Source organism: Zootoca vivipara, chromosome 6, assembly GCF_965207765.1.
Source record: "Zootoca vivipara chromosome 6, rZooViv2.hap1.1, whole genome shotgun sequence".
NCBI classification, from domain to species: domain Eukaryota; kingdom Metazoa; phylum Chordata; class Lepidosauria; order Squamata; family Lacertidae; genus Zootoca; species Zootoca vivipara.
Genome location: NC_142589.1, coordinates 22,959,629 through 22,987,206, shown reverse-complemented (window position 1 = coordinate 22,987,206; position 27,578 = coordinate 22,959,629). Strand labels below are relative to the sequence as shown.

At 49.1% G+C, this 27,578-nt stretch overlaps 2 protein-coding genes across 2 annotated transcripts in view; both read left to right on the top strand.

Moving 5' to 3' along the window:
* The window catches only part of ESPN (espin), a 109,039-nt gene that overhangs the window by 75,588 nt on the left and 5,873 nt on the right, over positions 1-27,578 (top strand). Inside the window, exons 9-11 of the mRNA XM_088671780.1 lie at positions 1,303-1,495; positions 10,459-10,604; positions 12,644-12,922. Of these exons, the coding sequence (XP_088527906.1) occupies positions 1,303-1,495; positions 10,459-10,604; positions 12,644-12,922 (618 nt within the window). The remainder of the gene's footprint in view (positions 1-1,302; positions 1,496-10,458; positions 10,605-12,643; positions 12,923-27,578) is intronic.
* Positions 12,929-27,567, top strand: LOC148685278 (espin-like protein). The gene has a single exon (XM_088671778.1). It carries the CDS (start codon positions 15,841-15,843, stop codon positions 17,575-17,577), a length of 1,737 nt encoding a protein of 578 aa, XP_088527904.1. The 5' UTR covers positions 12,929-15,840; the 3' UTR covers positions 17,578-27,567.

The following is a 27,578-nucleotide window of genomic DNA, read 5'->3' as shown; positions in this document are numbered from 1 at the left end:
GTCAGAGGTAGAGAAAGTGGGTTGCCCCAGACTGAAAACAGACACAGCCTTCTCAAAAATGGTTTATATGTTGACTGCATTTATAGCCCACCTTTCTCTCCAAGGAGCTCAAAGTAGCATACATGGTCCTCTCTCTCTCCTTGTTTAATCCCCACAACAACCCTGTGATGTAGGTGAGGCTAAGAGTCAGTTTAAGGCCCCCAAGGTCACTTCCAGTGAACTTCATGTCCAAATGAGGATTTGAACCCTGGTCTCTCCCAGGACCTGGTCCGACACACTAACCACTACACCATGCTGTCCGTCTGATCACAGTAGGTTTATGTGACAAACCATGATTCAAACACTAGGTCCAATCTGCCTGACCCCTCCTCTGTTGCTTCAGATAGTTCATCCACTTTTAATAACATTTTTTTTACACACTTACAGGCATATACAACCAGCTCCCCCAAATTCACAGATATTTTCTAGCATAGTTGCAAAACTGTTCCCCGCGATTGCTTCAAGACCAAGGTGTGTTGGTGAAGTCACACATGCTAGCCAGTAGGTGCTGGCTTCTCCCTGATAGGCTGCAAACATGCAAAATCAGCCTCTCCCCCTTTCATGGCGCAGCAGCTGGTGAGGTTGAGCAGGAAACAGTAAGCAGGCAGAGCAAAAGACCAGCTGCCCTCCTCCCCAGCTGCCTCTGGCAGACACCTGCCTCCCTTTTGATCACAGTGGCTGTTTTCTGCTTTCTACCCCACCTCACTGCCCCTCTCTGGAAGAAGATGCCTGCATTTGCGGGGAAGTCACCGCCACTGCTCTCAGATGATGTATCCACCTGCATCTTGGCTGCAGGTGGGTCAAGGTGGGACTTAAGCTGCATATCTCTGTACCAGCTTGTCTGCCCCACTTCTGTGGAAGTAGAGAAAGGTGTGTTGGTGAGGACACACATACTAGCCAGTAGGTGCTGGCTTCTCTCTGTTGAAATCCAGGCTTTGATCCTCCCCTCCAGGAGGGCCATCCTCTGAGTGGGGGTTGAGTCCTAAAACCTAAGAAGGTCAGGCCAATGGCCCATCCACTCCAGCACCCTGTTCTCACAGTGGCCAACCAGGTGCCCACTATGGCAGGCCCAGAGCACAACAGCCCTTTCCCCTCCTGTGGCTTCCAGAAACTGGTGTTCTGGAGGCAGAGCAGAGTTGTTTTAGCTAGTAGTTGCAGCACTTCTTGGTGAGGGCACTGGTTTTATCTGTCTCTCATTCCCCCTTCTCATACTTCTGTTGCTGCTGCTGCTGTTGCTGCTATTGTTGTCGCTTTCCTTCTCAGGCTTCCCTTCTGTCCAACGACAACGTGCAAAACGGGAGCCCAGCGGAGAACAAGCCTTCCGGGGAGATGCCTCCCCCTCCTCCTCCCCCACCCCTCCCCGAGGGCGTCTGCCCCCCACCGCCACCCCCTCCATTGCCAACAGAGAACCACCCTGCATCCACCAGCCAGCGGCGATCATCTTCCTCCACCGGAAGTAAGTCAGGCAGCGGCTCTTCCCGGCCGACAGGCGTATCAGCCACTGTTGGCTGTGACGGTTCTGTGAAGCTTCCACGTTTGCCTCTGAACCAAAGTTGCCATGGAGCAAAAGTGGGTATTGCCCTGTTTCTGAGCTTCCCAGAAACACCTGGTTGGACAGTACGGGAAACAAAAGATCCACGTAACAGCCACAAGAATAAATTATTTAAAATAATAATAATTTAAAGCCAAATTGGGATGCAGGAGATATAAGCGTAAATCAGAGTAGTTGATCAACAAGAACAAAGTCCAGCAAGTCAAAAGCCCTGTTTGACCATACAACAACAACAACAACAACAACAACAACCCCCCAATGTTTTTATGGGTCCAAACAGGCTTGGGAACACCCAGAGCTCAGAGTTCTACTGCTTCTGCTTCACGGTGACTGGGTCACAGGCTAGTGCGTATTTTACAGCTTCCCCACTTTCCCTGTCCTCTCCCTGCAATCTCAAAGTCCACCAGATTCTACACCGAACTGTCAAATGGAAGCAAATTGCAGCTTTAAAAATGTCAGCGTGACTTGGATGTTTCGTGTTCTTGCCTAGAATTCCAAGAAGACCTGGAACTGTCTGAAAACAGAGGGTGTTGAGGCAAATATATATCTCCTTTGGGGGCTGCAGGTAGATTGTTATTTTGGGGGTAGGGGGAGGCAGAAGGAAGCAGTTATCTTGACTTACCTTTATCCAAACTCCACCCCTCCGACTTAGCCCTGCCTTTTGCTCTCACTTGGCCCGGGTGACAGATTTCTGACTCCCACCCCCAAGGACCTGCTGTGTTGGCCGTCCCCACCCCCCACCCCCACCCCACCCCAGAGCTTTGCACCAGCCTGTGCAGTGAGCAATGGGTGCCTTTCCCAGGAAGGATTTCTCCACTTGGAAGCCATGAAGAGTAAGTCCAGTGAGCCATTTTGCCATATCTCTGACTGTACCTATTTAGTATGCTTGTGTTGTGTAGCTTCCTTGCTTCAGAGCCCTAATTTGTGTGGGGTTGAGATTTCTTGAGGACTAGTCGCACTTGCTGTGTGCATGCCAGACTACAGTTGAAAAAATTCTGGGGACCCATACTGAGCCTACGAAATGTGCATATGATTTGTCTAATTTTACATAAAATAAGACGATTGTTTTCCTGCCATGGGGTGTGGCTAAGAGGCTCTCAGGGCCCTGATTCTGTATCTGCGACCCCAAGGAATCTTATTCAGCTGCTTGCCTCTGGATTCTGAGGTTTCCGAAGTTCGCCACATACGTCCGAGTACAGTGGTACCTCGGGTTAAGAACTTAATTTGTTCTGGAGGTCCGTTCTTAACCTGAGGTACCACTTTAGCTAATGGGGCGCCCCGCTGCCACTGCAGCACGATTTCTGTTCTCATCCTGAAGCAAAGTTTTTAACCCGAGGTACTATTTCTGGGTTAGCAGAGTCTGTATCTTGAAGTGCCTGTAACTTGAAGCATCTGTAACTGTACAGCTCCACAACCCAAGGGACTAGAAACTTGGCAAAAAAATATGAATTTGAATGCTAAGGGGTTGTTGTTTTTCTGCGCTTCTGCAGAATTGTGCCCCTTGCCGGACATATTTTGGGCAGGCTGGAGGCAGGGCCGTCTTAAACATATCGGGCGCCCGGGCGCCGTGATGCGAAGAACGCTCCGGAGCCCCACCCCGTTTCCCACCACGGCTGTCTGGCGGGCGCAAGCGCTGCTGCAGCGGGCACAGCCGCACGGCGCCCCCCTGGTGGCCCTGCGCCACCCAGCCTTGCCTTAGAGCCAGCCCTGGCTGGAGGCTTCCCAGCTTATTGGAGGGTGGATCTCGCACTCTGACTACAAGCGGTTAATATTTGAGTAGTTAGATGTCCATAAGACATCTTATACACATGTATAAGGAAGTGTCCCAGATGGTGAAGAAACAGTCATTATCATAATTTTGAGCATTTATATCAGTTACATTCTCACAATAATTCTCTAAACACCCTTTTAGGTCAGGGGAGACTCTAAGGAAGACAGACAGACAGGGATCCCCCCCCCCAAAAGAGGGTAATCAGAGCATGGCTGGTGCAGGTATACTGTAGGAAGGAAGGATAGTAACTTGTATAGGTGCATTATTTTAATAATTTTCATGGACTTCGGTGTGTGGGTAGCACTCTAAACTTGCTCAGAGGCACCCTTTTCCCTCTGTCCTCCTTGCAAGTCTCGAGGCATACTCTTTGACAGGGTTTTGGGAATCCCGTGTTATGCTGATGAAGAACTCAGGCTCAGTGTCTTATATTTGGACATTTTGGGAGCAAACTCTTTTTTAGAAAAACTAGAATGTCTTGGGAAAGTATGGGCCCCTGGGAAAGTGGTTGCTTTCCCTTGGAAATGGCCAGTTGTAAACTTAAATGGAAGGAGCTATTCACTTCTTCCAAGAGGGGGAGGGGAAAGAACTGGCTGTTGAACTAGATTGTTCGCACTCTTGCAAAACTACAATTCCCAGGATTCCTTGGGGCAAGTCTTGAGGGCTGAACTAATGCAAAACTCAAGCGCTGTCTTGTAGTTCAGAAAGGTTCTCCCTCCCACTCTCTGCTTTTAAATACATCTGCAGTTGCCTCCCTTAGCAAAGGCTTTAGCTCCTTGAAATATTGATGGAGGCTTAATCCTCAGGCTTTTGTGTTGGGTGCTTACCTGTCACCACACCCCATGCCAAGCCTACATTATTTAGTACAAATTGAGTCTGGCAATGCGTCCGGATTGTGGGATGCAAATGGCAATAAGGGCGTTAGAGCCTCAGCTTACGGACGTACACACCGAATCTCTGACTGGGAAACACACACGGAAGCTTGTTTCTAAAAGACTATTTTGCTCCATCAGGCTGAGCCGTTCCTTACAGCAGCCTGCCAAATGCTTCTAGGAAACTCATATGCTTCTGCTTCCCTGACTCGCGCAGAGACACAACAGGCAACCTCCTCAAGGCAAATGGTTGCCTTCTCTCTGCCTCGTTGCTTCAATCATTCAGGTAGAGATGCTCTACTACCAAACTGTGGCCTTTCCTCCAAAGCCCAAGTGTGGGCAGGAAGGGTACTGGGAATTGTTGCTATGAGAGCCTACAACCACTGTTCCCAGAATGCTTTGCTCAGCACCCAGAACAGCTATGAAACAGGGAGGAAGCTGGTTTGCATTTCAAACCATGCTATGCACATCATACAAGTCTCTCGGCAAACACTGCTGATCCCCAGAGGCTTCACACAGAAGCGCAGTCCTCGGAGTAACAGATCGCGCCTCAGAAACAATTGCTCATTTTCTTCCTCTGCAGAAATGGCCAAGCCCAATTAATTTGCCTCCCGAAAGCAACTTAGCAACTGCAGTTTTTGTTTTGCCTCAGTGTGCCTCCCAGAATCTGCACAGCTTCACTCTGTTTAAAAATGTTTTAGGAAATTTCCAACCGTGTGCCTCCTTGCAAAATCCTGGTGCAGGGAAAAAGTCACGGTGGCTTTCCATGATGCAAGGATATGATAAATCACTATTGATGTAATAGCTATCTTCAAATATCTGGTGGGCTGTCACAGGGAAGGTGGAGCAAGCTTGTTGTCTGCTGCTCCAGAGGGGAAGACCCAGAACATGGCTTTGAATGACAAGCAAGGATAATATGGCAACTAAATATTAGGAAGAACTTTCTGGTGGTCAGAGCTGCTTGACCGTGGAACGGACTCCCTTGGAAGCCGCTGGATTCTCCTTTGTTGGAGGTTTTTAAGCAGAGGTTGGATGACCACCTGCCAGGGGTGCTTTAGCCGTGATTCCTTCATTGCATGTGGTTGGACTAGATGATCCTTGGGTTTCCCTTCCAACTCCACAATCCTGCGGTCCATATTTTTTTAAAAAAGCTTATGTGGAAATGGGATGAACCTGAACATTAGAAATGAGGGGGGGGGGAGAAGAGAGGGACTGAAATAGACACACCCTGCCCTCCCTTAGAGATTTTTAAAGAGACATTGGATAGCCAACTATATATACATGTCCCCTGGCTATAAAGTGTGTTCAAAGATAAGGAGGAGGACAGGGTGCTGTGGCAACCAGCGTCAGCCACAGTGTTCCCCATTATTTGCACAATACTAGGCCTTTTCACCTGCTGCCCTCATCTGCTGCCACTTCCTGGGGGCCCTTGGGCTGCGAGTCCCCAGACCTCAGCCCCAAAACTCAGGGGCTAAGTTTCCATCAGAGCCGAGGGCAGAAGCTCGCTGTGGATCAGAGCAGTGCTCATTCTCCTGGGAATGCATTGTCCCCTCTGCAGTCTCTCTCACTAGTTCACCCCTCCCCAACCCCGATTGTCCTGTGCCCGCCGCCCCTCTGCTCGAGGAGGCACACAGGGCTCCTTTTGTTTGTGCTCATATGCTCCGCATTAGCCGAGCCACGTGGACATCTATCAGGGGCCCCCGGGGGCTTATTAGCGCTTCCAATTTGGCAGCCGCTCAACACATGGCGCTTATTAGCCCTGAATCCAGGAGGATTTGGGGTCTCAAGCCGGCTCTTAATAGCATGTCGTTTTCTCAAAGCGGGCCATTAATGCCAGCAGCCTTTTTGTCTTTGCTCCCCGAGGGGAAAGGCGCTCCCGAGACCCCGTCCATTCATTCCTCCTGCCCGGAGGAGGGAGGCTGACGCCGGAGCCTTTTCTTCCGCCCCTTTCTGGTGGCACCATGGCCTGCTAGGGAATTAGGAGCAGCGGAGCTGCATGGCGCAGGAAGACAGATGGTGGCGCGAGGAGCCTGGGTCTTGTCTTGCCGCGCCGTCTGCTCAGGAGCGCTGGGGCTGCGCCCTGCGTGCTATGCTGACAGACACCAAACAGGGCAAGTATCCTCCTTGCAGTAGACCAGCTTTGGCGAATGCCCCCTCCCCAAGTGGGTCAGAACACCCGGTGCAATGTTAGTGGTTTATTTTCCTGCTCCTCTGTGGTTGGTGCCAGGTGTGTGAGGTCAGGCGACGGCTGGAGCAAGCATCTAGTCTTGTGCTCCAGAATCAGAACTATGCATACTGCAAGCCAGGTGGGGAGGCGATGTAACCAAAGGGAGACTAAATAGCTCCCGAAATGGGATTTTCATTAGCCCAGATCAGCGCTATTCCGGGTCCCCCTGGGAAGATGGGAGGGGCTGGCACCTGGCTAACGCAGCCCTGGCCTTCCCCTGGCCTCCTTTATCCCTTCTTAACCGCTACCTGTCTGATTCCTTGCACCTGGGCGCTGGATGGGTCGCGTCAGGAAAAGGTGAGGCGCCATTGCGGGCTTCAGAGGAGGGGTGCGTGGTCTGCTGGGAGGACCCAATCAAGAGGATATTCTGCCTAAACGTTAGGAAGAACTCCCTGATGGTGAGAGCTGTTGGACAGTGGAAGGGACTCCCTCGGAAGGCGGTTGGAGGTTTTCAAGCAGAGGTTGGGTAGCCATTTGTCAGGGATTCCTTAGCTGTGGTTCCTACACTTGAAGGGGGGTTGGACTAGATGACCCTTGGACCCTTTCCAACTGCACGAGTCTATCCGCCTGGGTACCCCATTTGCATCCTGCACGCTTCAGTCTGTGGGCTTCCTTTTCCATGTGAATCGTCTCAGTTTGGGATGCCGTGGATCTGGTTGGAGGTGTCGGCATGTTTTGGTTCTTCCCCGAACAACAGCAAAGCTGGCTTTTTGCGGTGATGTCGTGGGACACTTCTGCCCACTCAACTTTTCCCCGCTGGCTTTGAACATGGTGTAGTGATTAGCTTGCCGTTGCTTTTAATGTTTCCAGCTTCCACCGAGATGGGATTACCATGTGCGTCCCAGGCTCACCGGGGCTCTTAAGGACATCACCGCCCCCGCATTGCATATTTTTTGTGTTCCAAGGTGGTTCCTTCAAATACACAGAGCGTAGGTGTGGTCCTCTTGTCACCAGGGGTTTGGGGGGTTTTTTTGAGGGGGGTAAGGAGGGATCATTTGCAGAACGTGACTTGGTAGAGCTCCTTAAGAAGCCCGGTGGAAGCAGTGGAGGTCTGTCTGGTGAGCGATGTAACACAAATGAAGACGCCAGATTCTCCTGCCAGTGACTGGAAATGCTAGACTCACTTGCTGTGGATCATGATTAACTCTGAGGCAGCCTAATTGGGGGAGGGGGAGGCATGGGCTTGAGCAATTACCCAGAGAGCTCTTGATTGGCAGAACTGTTTGATCTTCCAGCTCCAACCATTGATCCTCTTTCTTATAGAGATAATGTGAAAAATGTCTCTCTGGTGAGGTTGCAGTTAGGTGAGGCAACAGGTCACAGATCTCCAGGTGTTTTATATAAGTAGTAGTAGTAGTAGCAGCAATGTGGGGGTGGAATAGGATGGGGATCTTTTTTCTGGCCATGTACTTTTTCTGGATAAAATGCCCTCCTCCCCATTATCTTCAAAACCTTGCCAGAGACTGCAGGCAGGGAAATTGTATGCATGAAGAGGTGGAGGAGAGGTTAGATTTTGTTTCTGTCTGCAGGAGAAACTCCCTCCTTCCCTCAACCCAAATGCGAACTGAAATTTCCACTCCACCGAATTTTGCGATGCATTTATCTGACCAGGTGATACATGCAAAAATGCACGTGTTAGGGAAAATAACATACATACAAGAATGCAACATATCTGGGGAAATGGCTTGCAATGATGTGTATGCTAGCCAAAGCTGCATACAAAAAAAGGGTTTTGTTAGAAGAAATCCGCAGCAAAATGCTGATAATTGTTTGTGGGGTATTGTTATTGTTGTTTTAATGCAAATTGCTGTGGAAATATGAGCTGAGTTGGAAGAATGAGAAACCGAAATTAAAAGGACCTATCATTCCTAGGATGAATGCTCCCCTGTTGTTGTTTTTTACAAATCCATCCACATGGAAAACTAGCAAGTCAGAGAGGAGGAGATGTGGGCAGTTTATTGCAGACAGGTTTGGAGGGGAAGAATCCGCATGACAGCGTCCTCATCAAAATGCCACCCTGTATTTTCTACCCCCACGTTTAATCTGGATCAAATCTTTCTGGGGTTTATTGGTTTGTTTTACTGATCGGATTTTCCTCGGAAAGAGTAAATCCGGATTAAATGGGGAAATATTGTGTGGTGGCATTGTGGCGTAGATGCTGCACAGAAACCTTGCAAATGCATGAACAGCAGCAAGGTCACGATCAACCACCGCTTAGAAGTGGCCTGGGTTTCATGTAAGCCATGTCTTCCATGTACCCTACTTTCTTAAGTAACAGAGTCTCAGGATGGGTTTTGAACAATGTGGATAATCTCTTAGCTAGTTTCCAGAAGAAGGAAAGAGCTACAGGGCATTGCAGCAAAGTTGCCCACGAGTCCTTAAGCGCTCTTTTATCTAGGTCTGGGAGATCCCTCAAGTTTTTACAAAACAGGCTCTATTCAAAACAAAATTTGGGAATATCCTGAAAGAGGGTGCTGCTAGAATGAGTGGGGAAGCAACCAGGGTGATTTTGGACTTCTTGGCATGACCAAAGCCTCATTTGCTGTTATCTGTGAGTTGAGAGCGTAGAATACCATGTTTGCTCTTCCAAACGTTTGCTCATCTCCTGCTAGAACAGGAACTCCAAAATTCTGTATAGAGAACATTGGCGTGTCATGCAAAATAAATGTAAAAGTAGGCTTAAAAACCTCTCACCTGCAACTGAGGGCTGCTGATGTGTCTCTGTGTGAGTCACTGCTCAGGACATAAAACCTTCCTCTCTGCCTCATCTAGAATTAGGCCATCCTATTAATTATCTGATTTGATGAGCCTGCTGGACACAGCAGAGTCACTTGCCTTCCAGAAGTTTTGCGGCAGAGATGAGGTTTTGCTCTTTGTGTGCGGTACCCCAGTTTCAGTCTTCCCTATCACCTGTTAAAGTAGAGATGGGACTCAGCTACATTAGTAAAGAAAAGGTGTTTCATGTGCAATATAACACCGTGACACCAGATGGCGCTGTGGAGTTCGGTCTTTCGCCAATGTAATTTCCCACTTTGAGCTTTACAATGCTTTTTTTTTTCTGAAACGGTTTTTGATGTGACTAGATCCAGCCATGGAGGAGAAATTCCTGTGGTGCACAGTTTGATACAAATTTACCTAATTCGAACTTTCCAAGCCAGTACACAAACTTATCCTTCAAAACCGGCAATGTAGTTCTCCAGCAAAAAAATAAAATAGAATATGCATGTGACAAAAAACACCCGTTCAGGGGAAGTGCTATCAAAAAAGCAGGTATGGGTAAAAGCAATGCACAAAAAGTGGCATTATATTTAATAACATAAGAAATCCAAGTATGCTATCTCAGCCGGATCACCTCTGCCTATACACTTGTGGACATCCTCAAAGAACTCAAATGTGTTTATGGGACAGGGCTGCCAAGGTTGCAGAAGCCATGCTGGTTCTGCTTCAGCAAGGCTTGTTCTTCTATATTTGGCAATGCTGCTTGTGTGGGGGTGGGGGAGGATGTGTATATCGGATTTTATAGCATCCCAAAATGAGCAGGGACGCACACAGAAATGCCTAAGAATTTTCCCGAAGAAGCTTTCAGTCACCTTCAAATGCCTGAAGGAGTGTCACATAGAAGATGGAGCCAGCTGGCTTTCTGCTGCTCCAGAGGGTAGGAGCTGATTCAAATGACAAGAAAAGAGATTCCAAGTTAACATTAGGAAGAATGTTCTGTCAAAGAGAGCTGATGGACAGTGAGTGGAAGGTCGAGGACTCTCCTTCAATGCAGTTTTTTCAAGAAGAGGTGGGGTGGCCACCTGTCAGGGATTCTTTAGCTGAAATTCCTGCATTGCATGGGGTCAGACTAGATGATCCTTGGGTTCCCCTTCCAACTCCACAATCCCGTGATCCCTATTTTTTAAAAAACTGATGCGGAAATTGGACAAACTGAATTTAAGAAACGAGAAAGTGAGAGGGGCTGAAATTGACATGCCCTCCCCTTCATTCTCTGTTTCAGGCACCAAGTCGTTCAACATGATGTCCCCGACCGGTGACAACGCAGAGCTGCTGGCAGAAATCAAAGCTGGGAAGAGCCTGAAACCTACACCCCAGAGCAAGGGCTTCACCACCATCTTCTCGGGCTCTGGCCAGACAGCCACCAACGTAGGTGATGGACTGGGTTGCCTGCCTGTTTGCCAACCACTTTCCTCCTTATCCTCCTTAGAAGTGGGAGTGGGGGGAGGGCAGAGGCCCCAAAGAGGCTTTTGGAGCAGGATTAACTCTTTGTAATTAGAAGCAGGGAAGCTGATTGTGTGTGTGTGTGTGTGTGTGTGTGTGTGTGTGTGTGTGAGAGAGAGAGAGAGAGAGAGAGAGAGAGAGAGAGAGAGAGAGAGAGAGAGAGAGAGAGGAGTCTTCTGGAGCTCAGTTCAACAGCATCGTCTTCCTTGTTTAAGAAGTGAAGAGGCTGTGGGGGCGAGCAGCAGATGGGGGCTTATCAGTGGGGTCCTTAAGTTTTTACTAATGTGAAAACAAGGCTGGTTTTTTGGGGGGGGATTCCTCACTCCAGCTGGGGGGAACTCTGCCCCACACGGCTGCACTCTTGCAAACAGTTCCGGAGTTCCCAGCAGTAACAACAACAACAACAACAATTTATTATTTATACCCTGCCCATCTGGCTGAGTTTCCCCAGCCACTCCGGCCAGAAAGCATATTCCAAAATCCATCTTGAGGCAATACCTCAAGCCTGCCAAAATGTCCCCAAACAGTGAGTATCTAAAGAGAAGAGCTCAAATGGCTGCAGGTGTGAGCCCCGCCCCCCAAGTATGGCATGCTTTTATTTCTTATATACAAATATTGGAGGCACATGGGCACTTCGTGCCACATATATTCGGGCGTGCTGAATTTTTCAACTTCCAAATTCCAAAAATGCGGATGGGCAAAGTAGTTGTAACATGACTTGGGAATTCAAAAGATATTTTGGTTAAATTGACATAATTTGGTTTTGCTTGGTAAATAACTACATAAAAATATTGATTCGTCCTATTATTATTATTATTATTATTATTATTATTATTATTATTATTATTATTATTGTGTGTGTGTAAATGTGTGTAAAATGGCATGGAAATGATTAATAATGATTGCCAAGTGCCTGCAGTCTATATATAAATGAGATATATATCTCATTTTGCCACTTCCGCTTGTTTACTTGTCTGTTATGCATATATATGCATATGTTTTATGTTCTGATTTTATTCTGTGGCCTGCCCTGAGACCTGCGAGGATAGGGCAGTATATAAACGAGGAGGAGGAGGAGGCAGATCACTCAGATAAGTAGTTCCCTAGCATCATCACAGAACAGCATTATTCTGTGTGCAGTGAACTGGGTGGAAGAGAATAACTACCACTTCGCTCCGGAGAAAGGTTTAAGGGAGAAAAACCAATTGAAGTTATTGCTAATCATCTTGTAGGTTTCATGAAGAAGGGCCTGCAGGCCATTGGAGATGATTCAACAAAAGTTAAGACTTGGCTGGGAGGCCAAACCGATGGATCCAAATTACACTAAAGGAGATCCTGACAAAACATCAAGAAGAGCTTTCTGGGGAATGGGGCAGAACCACTGGCCGGGAGGGTGGTACCATGGGTCAAGCTGGGTCGTCAGATGATCTGGTTGGTTTGCACCCTCCACACCAAGGAGTTACCCCTTTGACGCTTGATCACAGCCCTTGATGGGAAGACCTTGTCTAACAGCGAGGGGACGGGTAGCATTGGCAAGATGCTACAGAACAAGATGCTACGGAATGCAGCTACAGAACTTGGCATTGATCCTTCACCAAACTCTCACTTTGCTGAGTGACAGTGTCATAAAGAATCTGTCTACTGCCCAAGTGTATGGGTGTTGGATCGCAGAGGCCCTAAGGACAGGGGAACCTCCCATGGATCTGGCCCTACTTGAAATTGGTCCGGTGAGCCATTCAAGGAGGTGGTTAGCAACAGCAAACAGGCTTTGTCACTTACGGGTTTCAAAACAGGGCCGTTGCCCATTTTTCTTAGTGATAATGTTCCTGCTTTATCTTTTTTTGGTAGACCGCTGTTTTGCACACAAGCGGTGTATCCGTTTTATGAAATAAGTAAGTGCAAACTGGATCGAGGTCCTTCCCTGTCCCTAACTCTCGGCTCCTTTTCACCCCACCCAACTCCAGGTCGAGGCGCCTGCATCTTCCCCTTCCCCTACCAGGACACCGACCCCTCCGTCCACCCCGGATGCGCCTCCCGCGCCCAGACCGGCGGCCTCCCCGGAGCCGGTGGTCAACGGCTCCTCGCTGTCACCCTCCTCGTCAGCCGCGGCTGGCCAGGTGGACATTGAGGCCCTGATCCCCACCCACGATGAGCAGGGGAGACCCATCCCGGAGTGGAAGCGCCAGGTGATGGTCCGCAAGCTGCAGGTGAAGATCCAGGAAGAGGAAGAGCAGAGGCGCAAGGTAGGAAGCGTGGGGGGGGGGCTGGTCAGCATGGTGTGGTGCTGCGTGCCCTGGTCTTGTCACCTGTGTTTGCTGTGAGGCTCCCTCTGAGGAAAGCATCAACCCTTGGCCCCATGGCCTCAACACCCCCTTCAAGTGCTGCTGAACTCGCCCCTGACCATTGGGCTAGACTGCCCGGGGCTTGATGAGAGTCTCAACAGCATGGACACCAGGCTGAGGAAGGCTGCTCAGTCCACTAGCTCTTTCTGGATTCTCCTCCCCTTCCCGATCTACTGTTCTCCAGCCCAGTGGGTTTCCTGGGAGGAACCACCCCCACCCACTCCTGGGGACTGCCTTCTCCTGGGTCAGATCATTTTGATCCACCAAGCTCTGTATTGCCTCTGCTAGCTGGCAGGAACCCTTGAAAATTACTTAGGAAGATGCCCTAACATTACTTTAGGACAAGGAGAGGCTTGCCTGTAGCCCTTCCAATACGGTATTGTCGTTTACTATTCATAACCATTTGGGTTTTCTAAATTTGTTTTATTTCACAAGGTTTGTGCATCGCTTGATTGTGAGGGGGAAATCTCAAAAGGGCTTTACAGGAAGAATAAGGCAAAGCACAGAAGAACAGCTATCTAAACTGTTCAGAAAATGAAATCAATGATAAACTAGAAATGGATTAAAATGCAATTGTTGTTACTACTATTATTATCATTTCTATTTATTTATCCCACCTTTCCTCCAAAGAACGTGAAGAAGTCTGGGTTTCTGCCAATAACAACCGTAACAAAAATTCTACTGGGTTGGTCCAAAGATCAATCTGGTTTAGTCTTTCACAACCTAATGCTCTTTAAATATTTTTAACACAGTTATGCTGGCTGGAACTGCAATTTAAAATGTTGGGGGGGGCGGTTTTATTTTATTATGATTTCTTTGTTGTATTTATATCCCAGCATTTTCTCCAAGGAGCTCAAGGTGACAAAGATTGTTTCCCCCTTCCTCATTAAATCTCCACCCCCATCGTTCTGCCCAGACACTGAGGTCCAGCGCCGAGGGCCTTCTGGCGGTTCCCTCGCTACAAGAAGCCAAGTTACAGGGAACCAGGCAGAGGGCCTTCTCGGTAGTGGCACCCACCCTGTGGAATGCCCTCCCACCAGAGGTCAAAGAGAACAACAATTACCAGACCTTTAGAAGGCATCTCAAGGCAGCCCTGTTTAGGGAAGCTTTTAATGTTTGATGGATTTCTGTATTTTAATATTTTGTTGGAAGCCGCCCAGAGTGGCTGGGGGAACCCGGCCAGATGGGCGGGGTATAAATAATATATTATTATTATTATTATTATTATTATTATTATTATTATTATTATTATATCCCCACAGCAACCCTGTGAGGTAGGTTAGGCTGAGAGACAGCGACTGGCCCACGGTCACCCAGCGAGCTTCGTGGTTGAGTGGGGATTTGAACCCTGGTCTCTCCCAGGTCCTAGTCCAACGCACTAACCCCTACACCACCATTGGCTCTAGATAACAGAAAGGACTCTGATTATGATCACTACATTCACCGGAATAACTTGCTTCAGTGGCCAGATTTGGCCCACTGGACCGCCATCCATCTGGCTTGGACACTCTGTCAAAGACAAGCAATGCAGGCTGCAATCCAATCTGTTGCACCAGCTAAGGGGTGTGTGTGTGTGTGATGAGCAGATGCCCTCCTCCATTGTGGAGCCAGCTGGGCAGATTCGTGTGCTACCTGCAGGGGCCTAGGGACAATTACTGCACCAGTTTGATTTCCCTGCCCATCCCCGCCGGGCCAGTATGAGCCGTGAATGCACTAGTTGCTGTACCCCTCCATAACCAGGGTTCGGACTCCAGTGTTGTATGATGAGATACAGTTATATCAACCCCCCTAGCAGATGGTTCCCATGGTCACCTGAATCTATCTACCTATCAATCCTATCCATCTCTCCACCCCTCCTTAGCTGCATTGCAGGGAGTTGGACTAGAGGACCCTTGGGGTCCTTTCCAACCCTGGAATTCTGTGAGTCGTATGATCCATCTTCCTTCCTTGACCTTCAGTCTCCAACATGAGCAGCCTGGTTCCGTGGCCCCTTTTGCAAATCAAGTTCATTGAGCCTCCAGGGCTCGGGGTTCTTCTTTCCCACCTCGTTTGGTCACCTGAGAGTTTTCTGTGTGCTGCGGCTGGGGGGAGGCGGAGAGGTGAGGGGCATGCAGCTGGCATGTGGTTGGCATGGTCCTGCATCCTTTGCCTTGGTGTGGCTGACTCTGAAGTGCATTTAACCTGCAGTAGGTGCCAAGGGTCCTTAGCTCAAGGCTCGGGTTCCCAGCATCTGATGGTGGCCCACCAAGCTCCACCCTTTGCTGCCGTGTCTTCAATTTGGTCCATCTGTCTAACCAACCAACCAACCTGCTTTTCCTGAAAAAGGACCCCCTAACAGACAGCACACACTCCGTTCACAACGAAGCATGATACTGCAGTGTTAAATGCCTTACATGATCACTCAGTGGTGTAATGTGTGAGCATCATACCTGCGGCCTCTGCCGTTGAGTCGATCACGCCCTTGTGTTCCTTGTGGTTCTCTCGCTGCCCGCCACGTGAGCTGGAAACTGTAAGTGTCTCTATCTCCTCCCCCCTCCAAACCACTTTCCAGTTTCCCCTGCCCCGCTGCACCCCACCCTCCCCACCCCGGCCTGCGCAACTCCCTGGGAGCGCCAACGTGTTGCGCCACCATTACACCACGAAGGGACATGTAAGGCCTTGTGGCGTGTGCGAAACCCGGGCAAATGTAGAGGACGGTCCTGAGGGAGCCCCTTTGCCCTCTGTTCTTTTCTGCCCTGCCGTAGCTTCCCTCCAGCCACCAGGAAGGCTGGCGCTACTCCCATGCCCACAAGGCTATCCTGGGGCCCTTCGGGGAGCTCATGACCGAGGAGGACATCCTCTACCTGGAGAGGCAGATCGAGAACCTCCAGGTGATGCACAAGGTGCAGAAGGTGGAGACCCAGCTGGAGCAGCTGGAGCAGGAGCTGCAGCAGCTGCTGCCCGTCTCAGCCGCCTTGGCGAAGGAGCACTTCACCGTCAACCCCAAGCGCATGCAAGGCCAGGCCGAAGACCTCCCAGCCTGGTGCAGCAAGATCTCCACCCTCCTGAAGAGCATGGCACTCCTCCTGGCCACCCTGGGTGGGAAGGCCATTACCCTGGCGGACATGGTCACCCCGCAAGGGCCGGAGCAGGCGGGCAGCATTGCTGCCGTGGGGGCCGCACCACCTCTCAAAGAAGGCCTCTCCAACATCACTCGGTCGCAGTCCTTCAGCTGCACCCGGGAGGAGGTGGAGAAGGAGATCATGCAGTGGGGGGTGTCGGTGAAGAACCTCAAGGCCAATTATGAACTGCACATGCAGGCACAGGTGCCCAACGCCATGCCCAGCCGGGTGTACAAGAGGAAGCGGTCCTTGCCAGTGGGGACAGCTCAGTTCACTCTTGGCCGGGAGCCCATCTTGGAAGAAGACTACATCACCGGCATCGAGCCATTTGGTGGGCTCGGGGAAGAGGAGATCTCCACCATGGGCCTGGAGCCGCCCATCCCTCTCTCTCATGCACCTCTGCTTTACGGCGAAGCGGGGGTCCTTTTCCCGAAGCAGGCTGACATCCCATGCGTGGCGGGAGACCCCTTCGGGGAGGCACTGTTCAGCCCCGACCACATGACCCGTAGCCTCCCGGTCCAGACAGAGTTGAGCTGCGTCCAGGATTACATCGACATGCGGAAGGAGAGGATCGTCTACCTCTTCCTGGAGCACTGGAAGAAGTGGACCTTCACGGAGTCGGACAGACAGGCCACGCCCAAGAGGAAGATGGCCGCCTCTGATGCTGCAAGCGCCAACTCAGATGGAGCTCGGAAGATGGAATGCCCTGGCCTGGTGCCCTTGGGGAGGAAGCCCAGCGAGGACGACCGGCTGCTGTATTTCATGAAGCAGCGGCAAGTGGTCGGGAAGCTGATTGCCCACTGGAGGAGCATCATCAGCCAGGTGCCCACCAGGCAGATCCGCCGCCTGAGCCGCACCAACATGCTCTACTGGCCCGAGCACTTCCTGCCCCACATCAGCGGCACGCCTGTGGCCTATGACAGCCTCACTTTGGACCTCTTCATGCTGGGTTACTTCCAGCTGTTGGAGATGAGCATGAGCCGTGCAGAGCGCAAGTTCCGCCACCTCCTCTGCTACGAGATGTTCGACCGGCTGGGCAGCCACAGCTGGGAGCTCATCCGCCACTTCTACAAGGTGGTGATGGAGGAGGTAGAGGCCGGCAAGAGGGACTGGCTGGATGGCTTCGAGGACCTCAAGCAGGAGTTCTTTGGTGACAACTTGCAGCCTAACCAGGTGGCGTCTGGGGCTTCCGCAGAGCGGTCGGCGGTGTCGTCGCCCCGCCCACCCTCCATTCTCTCCCACCAAGCGTCGTCCCAAACATTGGTCAGCAGCATCCAAGAGCCCAGCATGACCACAGACGAACTGACCCCAGCCTCCCTCGACCCCAAGAGCAGGAAGAACTCGGTCCAGCTCGTTTCGGAGCTTGGGGAGTTCAGCAACGAAGACATTTGCCGCTATATAGACCGCAGCTTCTCTTTCTGGAAGGAGAAGGAGGCCGAAATGTTTGATATCTGAGGGTGCTTCCTGGGAGGGTGGAGAGAGGGCATGTGCAGAGAGATCCGGCCCCGGTTTTTTCCATGCAAACTCAGGCAAACACAGTGCAGACTACCAGCGCCACTGCGGCCCAACCCACCTTTGTGGAAAGTGATCTTGGGCCTGCTCTCAAAGGCAACAACTTTATTCAAGCCGGTGGTGGGAGTGGGGAGGGGGCTGAGAACACGGGGGCCCTCAGCGAAGGTCTTGGCGAACAGAGGCGTAGGGCCAGAGGTGCACTTCGCCTTACTTCTATTGGGAGAACATCTCCAATTCGTTGAGAACCCATTGAGTTGCATTATTCAGGGCAGGCGTAAAGAATGTCTCCTTGACCCATCACGTAATTTATACCACCGTGAGGTTGGTGGTGGCCAATCTTGGGGAAAGGACCAGACCAATTTTTACAGAGAGAGGGTGGTAGGTCTGCCAACCTCTGCTGATCACATTAGTTAAACACCAAATCAGGTCTTTTGTCCAACTAGCTCAGTGTTGTTGACACTGACTGGCAGCATCTCCAGTTTCAGAGAGGGGTCTGTTTCGCAACCTGAAGGTGCTCTGCCACTGAGCCATAGTGCTTCTAGTCACATTCCTAGAGCTCTCAGCTTCCCAGAGACACCTGATTGGCCATCATGGCAAACAAAATTATGTCCCCTGTGGACCATTCGCTGGTCTAGCTGACCTGCCCCTACAATCCTTTCATGCACCAGACCTTTGGTCCGCCTGGAACGTCAACATGTTGGTACCCAAGGCGGACTAGCAACGGTGGGGTCACACACATGGTCACGGTCAGTACACAGTACCCCTGAACCTGTGCAGAATTGGTTTCACAGGATATCTACACCTTTATTCATGGTTTATTTTCCCCTTTGGTGCATTTATGAATGAGAATATTATTATGAATTAAATTTATATGCCGCATATCAACCAAAGATCACAGGGCAGTTCACAACATAGAAATAAAAATGAGAACGTAAAGTACACAACAAAGCAAACACAAATCAATAACTCCCCTCTTGCAAAAAGGTGGTAGAGCATGAGACTCTTAATTTCAGGGTTGTAAGTCTGAGCCCCACATCGGGCAAGATTCCTGGATTACAGGGAGTTGGACCAGATGTCCCTTGTGGTCGCTTCCAACTCTACAGTTCTATGATTCTAGAGTGATAATCAGCCAAAGGTCTAGTTACAGAAAAATGTTTTTTTGCCTGGCACCTAAAGATATGTAATGTCGGTGCCGGGCAAACCTCCCTGGGGAAAGCACTCCACAAACAGGGAGCCACTGCAGAAAAGACTCCATGTTGCCGCCCTCCAGGCCTCTCATGGAGGGGCCACGTGAACGATTACATGTGCAGTTTGATCTATTCGCAATGCGAGGGCTCAGGAGGAGTGTCCAGTGGGGAGGAAGAACTACTGCCCCTCAGCATCTGCCGACCGAGGCAGCTGCCTTGTGCTTTGCCCAACGACAGGGCCGGCCCTGTTGTCAACCATCAGTTGCTTCCCAGGGTCTCAGGCTGAGGCCTTCACTAGGGCATGGTTATCTTTCATTCTTTTGAGCGTAAGAGATTTGGTAGGCTGCTCCTTTGGGAAACTGAGTAGTTGCAGTAAGCCAAGGAAGGACAGATTTTAGGCTTTGGTGATCTATTCTGAGTTTTACTCAAGCCATGAGAGCCATCAGGCAAAGCCAGGTACAAATATACTCTTAGAATTAAGGAACGGGATATCCCTGAGCATGGATTTCAGTGCTGGAACACACAGTCTTCCGGTCACACAACACCCCTGATTCTCTCCATCTCGCTCCAAAAAGCGTTCTTCATCTCAGCAGCCTAATTTAGTATAAATTTGCTATTATTAAGCATCTGGGAGTCGGAGTCCTTGCTGATCTCCTGCGAATCACTCAGAGACCTCCCTTTAGATCTCAAATCTACTACCTGCCCTAAAGCAACCTATTTTCCACCTGCACTGTACATTTAAAGCAGTAGCGCTTTAAACAGCCATGAGTATCTTGGGAACTGTAGTTTGCTGAGGGTGCTGAGAGATGTTAGGAGACCCCTGTTCACCCAGAGCTCCCTAAGGAGAGCGTTTGATTGTTCAGCCACTCTGCGAGTCGTAGCTCTCACGACTCTCCGCACCCTTTGCAAATTACAGTCCCCGGGATTCTTTGCCGGAAGCCAAGACTGCTTAAAGTGGTGTGAGACCGCTTTAAATGCATGGTGCAGAGATCGGGCCCTAGGCTGAGCCTGGCTCTTGCTCTCACTCCACGAGAAGAAGGAAAAAGCAACTCCCGAGTAGCATGTTTCATTCGACACGCTTCAAACATTGCAGTCTGTACCGTTTGCAATGTTTTCATTATTCAGTTAGCAATAGTGTGATGGTTTGTTTTAAAGTAAGTAGCATTCATTCCATGGAGGTGTGTGATGCGGATCAGGAGGGGGCCTTTAACCCTTTGCCTCCAACCACGGTCCCAATCCAAATCGGACCTTCCCGCAGCTATTTGCATTCTTTATTAAAATAAAAAGTAAAAATACCCACAGTCATGTGAACAAATAACATCGCATCTATTTGGCCTCTGTCTGTGGTTTGTAGTACAGTAGCAGCAGATCGCTCTCAGCCCTTGAATTCACCTGGAAACAGGGTCCTAGAATTTCCAACCACACACACACACACACAAAATCATTGAGTGTGTGATGGTGTCCTCATTTTCCCCGCAGGAATTTATTTACCGTATGTCTCAGAGCACATTGCAAATAACCAAATCATCACTCGGGGAAGTTTGGGCAATCGAAACACAAACAGATGCCTCAACCTCTCGTTCTGCTTGCGTGAACTTTGAGCTGTGTGATTTTGACTTGTGGCAGAAGTGGGATCTTCTGATTAGATCAGTGTGTTGATCTGCAAATGTTCCACCTTCACCCCCACCTCCTGCTTGTCTCCGTTAGCTCCAGCTAGTGCAATGGGGGGGAAAGAGGGGGGTTGAGGGTTGGGGGGCATGTGTGGAGAGATTTTAGGATTAGTGTGCCTGTTGTTCATGGGTGGGGGGGGGCAGTGTTGTTTTCTCTGATGCTGAAGTTAAGAAATAAAGTTCTCTCTTGCATGGAAGGAATTGAGCATATTCATTCATCTTGGCGGAAGACTTTCTCAGACCATGTGCTGGATCTTTGCACGTGTTTGTTTAACATATCTAAATATTCCCTGCCTCTCTACATGAGACCAGGCCTCACAAGAAATTGAAATTAATTCATAGTAAGCATAATCAGTGTCTCCACATTTTTAATAAATGGGTTAAAAGTGCAGAATCCAGATTTCTGCCAATGACAACAATGACAGCAGCTCTCCTGGATTGGTCCAAAGATCCATTTAGTTCAGCCTTCCGCAGCCTAGGACTCTCCAGATGTTTTTAGCACAGCTGTGTTGGCTGGAACTGCAGTGCAAAGCATTTAGGGGGACAGGTGGGTTTATTTCATTGAGATTTATTTATTGCATTCATATCCCAGCTTTGTCTCCAAGGAGCTCAAGATGGCATAGATGGTTATCCCCTCCCTCATTTAAATCCTCACAACAGCCCTGTGAGGTAGGTTTGGCTGAGAGACAGTGACTGGCCCAGAGTCACCCTTCATCATGGCCAAGTGGGGATTTGAACTCTGTTCCCTCCCAGGTCTTAGGACCTCTCTGGAGGAAGACTGTTCAAGTACAGTGGTACCTTGGTTCTCAAACTTAATTCGTTCCAGAAGTCCGTTCCAAAACCAAAGCTTTCCAAAACCAAAGCGCACATTCCCATAGAAAGTAATGCAAAATGGATTAATCCATTCCAGACTTTTAAAAACAATCCCCAAAACAGCAATTTAACATGAATTTTTCTATCTAACGAGGCCATTGATCCATAAAATGAAAGCAATAAACAATGTACTGCAGTCACACTGCAGTCGGTTGCTGAACTGGGTTCCACACAGCCATAAAAACAAACAAAAAAGAGCCACAAAACACAAAATAAACTAGCAAAAACAGACAGACCTCAGTGTAACACTCAAAACTGAAGTGTGGCGCTCAAATCAGAAGCGTAAAACTCAAAACGGAGCATTTTTGGCTTCCAAAAAAAGTCCGCAAACCGGAACACTTACTTCCGGGTTTGCAGTCTTTGGGTTCCAAGTTGTTTGAATACCAAGGCGTTTGCAAACCAAGGAATGGAATTCTAATAGTTTCAAAATGTGAGTGGATGAAAGACCTTACCCATGCAGTACAGTGATGAGAGGAGAGCAGAAAGTATAAGGCAATTACTTGGATGGAATGCAACAGAGACAAGATCCAGATCACCTGAATATCTATTTTACCAGTGTCATGTGATGGTGGTCTCCCCACACCCATTCTATAGTTTCTTCATGCCTCCAAATAATCCACTAAGGGAAAAGCAGACATATATATTTGATCCCAGATCTCTTTGGTCCTAGTCTAGTTTGGTCTTAACTGAACCACCTTCTGCCTGTCCCCGGTTGTCTGCTGTGAAATGCAACTAGTTAGTAACACAAGGCTCTCCTGAGACATAAGTGATTCCTGTCCGTGTTTTGCAGGGGAACCCCTGCATGTAGAAAACCAGCAATTCAAAGGCTAGAACCCTGAATGCTTAGCTTTTAGCAGGCAAAGAGTTTTGTTTTGCCTAAACCTCTCTTCTTGCATCTGCAGCACAGATACTGCTGCAGAGGGAAGAGATGGCTTTGCATGCAGAAAAACCCATAATTGCTAAGAAAATGTGAATTTGCCTCACTTGAATATGCAGAAAGAAGCACTGGCTGGATTCGATCCCAAGGCCACATAGAGATGAGGGAGAAGTTTGCATTTGCCTTCCTGAAATGATGCACCTGCTGAAATGTGCCCATTTTTCCAGATATGGACAAAGTCGCAGTGCAGTTTTCCCAGCCATGCGAACAAAAAAAGATGCATATGCTTGGGGGGGGGGAGTTGTGTGCACAAAAATTAATAGATTAGTGAAAGCTACACACAAAAATATAATAATAATAATAATAATAATAATAATAATAATAATAATAATAATTTATTATTATTTATACCCCGCCCATCTGGCTGAGTTTCCCCAGCCACTCTGGGCGGCTTCCAACAAAAGAATAAAATAATTGATTAAACATTAAAAGTCTCCCTAAACAGGGCTGCCTTCAGATGTCTTCTAACGTCTGGTAGTTGTTTTTCTCTTTGACATCTGATGGGAGGGTGTTACACAGGGCAGGCGCCACTACCGAGAAGGCCCTCTGTCTAGTTCCCTGCAACTTGGCTTCTCGCAACGAGGGAACTGCCAGAAGACCCTCGGCGCTGGTCCTCAGTGTCCGGGCAGAACGATGGAGGTGGAGACACTCCTTCAGGTATACTGGACCGAGGCCGTTTAGGGCTTTAAAGGTCAGCACCAACACTTTAAATTGTGCTCAGAAACGTACTGGGAGCCAATGTAGGTATTTCAAGACCGGTGTTATGTGGTCTCGGCGGCCGCTCCCAGTCACCAGTTTAGCTGCCGCATTCTGGATTAATTGTAGTTTCCAGGTCACCTTCAAAGGTAGCCCCACGTAGAGCGCATTGCAGTAGTCCAAGCGAGAGATAACTAGAGCATGCACCACTCTGGCGAGACAGTCTGCAGGCAGGTAGGGTCTCAGCCTGTGTAGCAGATGGAGCTGATAGACAGCTGCCCTGGACACAGAATTGACCTGCGCCTCCATGGACAGCTGTGAGTCCAAAATGACTCTCAGGCTGCGCACCTGGTCCTTCAGGGGCACAGTTACCCCATTCAGGACCAGGGAGTCCTCCACACCTGCCCGCCTCCTGTCCCCCACAAACAGTATTTCTGTTTTGTCAGGATTCAATCTCAATGCATTTTATGAGAGAAAATTGCTTTGCAAACATGTATAAAGAGAAACCTGCACTCAAATGCCGATGAGGACATTCAAAATAAAACGAATCCCAAACTGATGTAGAAATGTGAAGAACTGAACTTAAGATTGGGGGGGGGGAGTTAGAGAGAAACTGAAATTGACCTGTTTGCCCATTCCTCCAGGCAGGAGGACGGCTGTTGAGTCCACTGGCTCTTGCTGTTTTCTACTCCTACTGATCTGCCGTTCTCCAGCCCAGAGAGGATTGCCTGGAAAGAATTCCCTTTTGGATAGGAACATAGAAAACTGCCTTCTACTAAGTTGATTTGTCAAGCTCTGTATTGCCTCCTCTGGCTGAAAGGGCCTCTGCAGGCAGCCTTCCCCTGAGCATTGGCCCTACATATATTTCTGAATTTCCATCAGTCCCTGCTGCGGTCTGGGATGAGGGGAAGTAGAGAACAGCTTCTGGAGCAGGCACCGAATTGGGAGAAGGTACCTGGCTGGTGTTCTGAACCGCAGGCCCAAAGGAGGGCTTGTGGTTGGGTGCAGGGATACTAAAGAAGGATGGCCCAAACACCATAGTGGTCAGTTCTAGTGGTTTGTTAAAGGAAGGCATAGACTTACAGCAAATCAGCTTGCCAGGTCTCCCGGCATTAAGAGACATAGGATGGACCCTGCAGCAAGGAGATGGGTTGACCGTCCCAGGTCTGTAAAGCCCAGGAGACCTTGCTGGCAGACCCTCCAATTTTCCAGGGACAGTCCTAGATTTACAAAGCTGTCCTGGTTTCTGATTTGATCCCAGAATGTCCCGCTTTTCCTTAGGATGGCCCCTATTTTCATTGGAGAAATGTTGGAGGGTATGGGGTTATGTCACTCACACACACACACACACACACACCAAGCTAATGAGATAAGTAACTATGCAACCTTTAGAAGACATCTGAAGGCAGCCCTGTATAGGGAACTTTTTAAATGTTTAATGTTTTACAATGTTTTTATATATGTTGGAAGCCTCCCAGAGTGGCTGGGGTATAAATAATAATAATTATTATTTTATTATGGAATAGGATGTCCCTATTTTCATTGGTGAAATGTTGGAGGGTCTGTGATGGTTTTGACATCCTTCTTTGGTAGCCCTGCACCCAACCACAAGCCTTCCTTTGGGCCTGCATTTCAGAACAGTTACCGATGTGAGAAAAGGATGCTGAACTAGGATGGGCCGGATCCAGCAGAGCTCTTCTTCTTCTGTCCAGGGTTCCAGACAGGAGCCTTTCCCAGGGAAGCTGGACTCTGCAGTGTGCCGAGCATGTCCTCTGTCGCTTCCCTGGAAATGCTCTGTAAGAGTAGCCTCTCCCCCCCCCCAGCCCCTCCAAGCGACACTGGCCTCGGCTGCCCCCTGGACTTGCAACTTCACCAGCCAATCTTGGCTCTGCACCTGAGTCCAGCCATAGCCTCGCACGACCTCCAGTTCCTACACACGTATAAGCCCCTTTATCCTCTCAGCAGTAAATCTCCCAGGAATTTAGGTCCCACCTCTCTGTGGGGGCTGAGCGCTAAACCCCCTCGTGCTCGCTGGGCTCTTCCACCTAAGCGGCTTGCCCTGGTGGGATTCCTGATCCATCTCCATCTTCTGCTCTTTCGCTGTGGTCTTGTTACCATGATCCCTGACCCCACTGTCAAAACTGATCCCCAGTCTCGTCTTAACTGGTCTCTTACTCTTTCTTCACACCCACCCATGCAAAAAAAAACCCAACACCCCGTACTACTGTAGAGGATCTGCTGTAGTCAGAGAATCATGTTGTTTTAAGGAAGCTAAGGAACGACAACTTGTAGTGTCGGGAGGAAAAAAGCTTGGATGTGATCCCTGATTCTCTAGAAAGGTACATCACTCCCTCCTACTTACACACACATTTACATTTGCCAATTCATCCTAGACCTCTTGACAATCCCCACTCACCTTCCCCTAGTTATTGAGGGCTGAACACTACTACACCAGCACAGAATATTGTCGAAAAAGGCTGAGAAACTAGGTGGGATTTTTTAAGAGGGAAAGGGCATTTGGAACAAGTCTCAGTCCATAAAGGACTTGGGGCACAGGCCCAGAACTAAGAGTAGGGGTGGGGGGGTTGTATGTAAAAGCCTAATTCACCCTTTCTGAAACACAGCCATCCTTTGGAATTCTCACTTCTCCGAATTTTGCAATGCATTTCTCCAGCCAAGTAATGTGTGCAAAATTGCACATGCTAGGGTAGGGTGTTTAACAATGAATAGCTAGGTAGAGAAAAGAACTTTTTTTAAAAAAATGCATGATATAGGGATGATTTTTTTCCTCCAAATCGTGTATATTAGGCCAAGCTGTACACACACAAAAAATGTATATTAGGAGGAATTCGCACTAAAAAGCTCACGAGTTTTCATGACGGTTAGGGGGGGGGGGAATCACAAACTGACTGAACTTCAGATTAGAAAAAATGAGAAACTAAGAGAAACCAAGATTTGCCCATCCTGACCCGTGACACAAATTTGCATAACATTTGCCTATGCTGATTTATATGTGCAGATGCAAATTTTGACTTAGAGGGGTGCCTGCCTTGTAAACGAAGGATTTTATTTTTATTTTTTTTAAAGCTTTTTAAAAGAAGGACCAAGGGCCCCCTTGGGGCACCATCCAGAAGGAACATTTACTTCATTGACTAGCCAGTGCTAGCCATACCTACAGAATGGAAACAAATCAGGCACTTTTTAAGAGAGCATAGGATTCCATAGTCACCTGCACCTGCCCCAGTCAAACGAAGTGCAAAGTCTCCAAATAATTTTAAAAACAAAACAACAACAACAGAGAGTTTACAAGACTGGGAGGTGGAGGTATGGATAAGCAGTCAAAGAACCTGGGCAGGGACGTTCCAGGCACTGTGCTGACCATAGAGCAGGCCACATCCTTAACAGCAAATTCAGCCTGATTCCTTCCATTTGTTGGAGCAAAAATTGGTGTTTGTTCTACAGGGACGTCTAATGCTTTCTGGTGGTTCTCTCACTGTGGGAAAGCATGCAAAGGCAGTGTTACCTAGCTGGCTGATTCCCCACTGTGAAATCTTCCTGGAAAGGCTGCCATACCTACAACAGCTCCTGGCCATAAGGGGAAGTTGCTCTGACCAACTTATCCTGGAGAAATTACTTCGGTTTGCAAACCTTTGCAGATAAGGTCTGTGCACAAAGTTCCAGCAGCAAGGAGGTTTTGCGGTGTGGAGAGATGGGCAAAACTCCCTGTTTAGATCCTTCTTGAACTTTCCCCCACCTACTTCCTTTCTGAGATTCCATTCCCCTTTCCGGTGGCCCTGAGTTTAGCCACAAACGTTTCAGAATGCAGGAAGCGTTGGCAACGGGGCAGAGAAGTCCAAGGCACAGCTAATACGTTCCAGATCTCTGGCGGAACTTGGCAGAGTTCTGTCCTAAGGTGAAGCGACGTTCAGTAGCATCTCCAAGGCAGCAGCAAGGCATATAATTCCCTTTCCCAGCCTGAGCTGGTTTTCTGAGTGCGGGGGACAAGCGATGTTATGCTTTCATCTTTCTTCTCTCCTACCTAGTAGAGAGGTTAACCACCAGATTTGTTCTTCAGCCTCAAGAGAGCTTCCTAATCAACAGAAAAGTGAAAGAGGATCGAATAGATTGAATAGATCTTCGGTGCTTTTTCTGCCCCGACCCGCAAGCCCATTTCATGGTTTCTGTAGCAGATTTTTGAGGGCAGAGGGTCTTCATGCTGTAGTTAAGTAAGTCTATCGCCCTGTTGGGTGCCAGATATCAGCACCCAGAGCAGATATTCGTTGGAGAATGGGTGGCAAAGAAGTTCACCTGTTTTGCCCGTTGCCATAAAGGCGGTTCTAATGTCCTGCTGCCCCCACCAATCCCTGCTTTCCCCTGCAAATGCTCCAGGACAAATTCAGCTTCCATGTCCCCTTCCTCCTTTCTGGGGCCACAAAGCTCTTCCAGCCAAGCTTGGAGCTCTGGAACGGACACACCTGCCTTCTCTGCGCTCTCTCTCTCTCTCTCTCTCTCTGGCCTCCGTTTCCCTTTCTTCCAGCCCTTCTCGCAGGCTTGAGCAGAAGGGAAACCCTCAGCCACTTC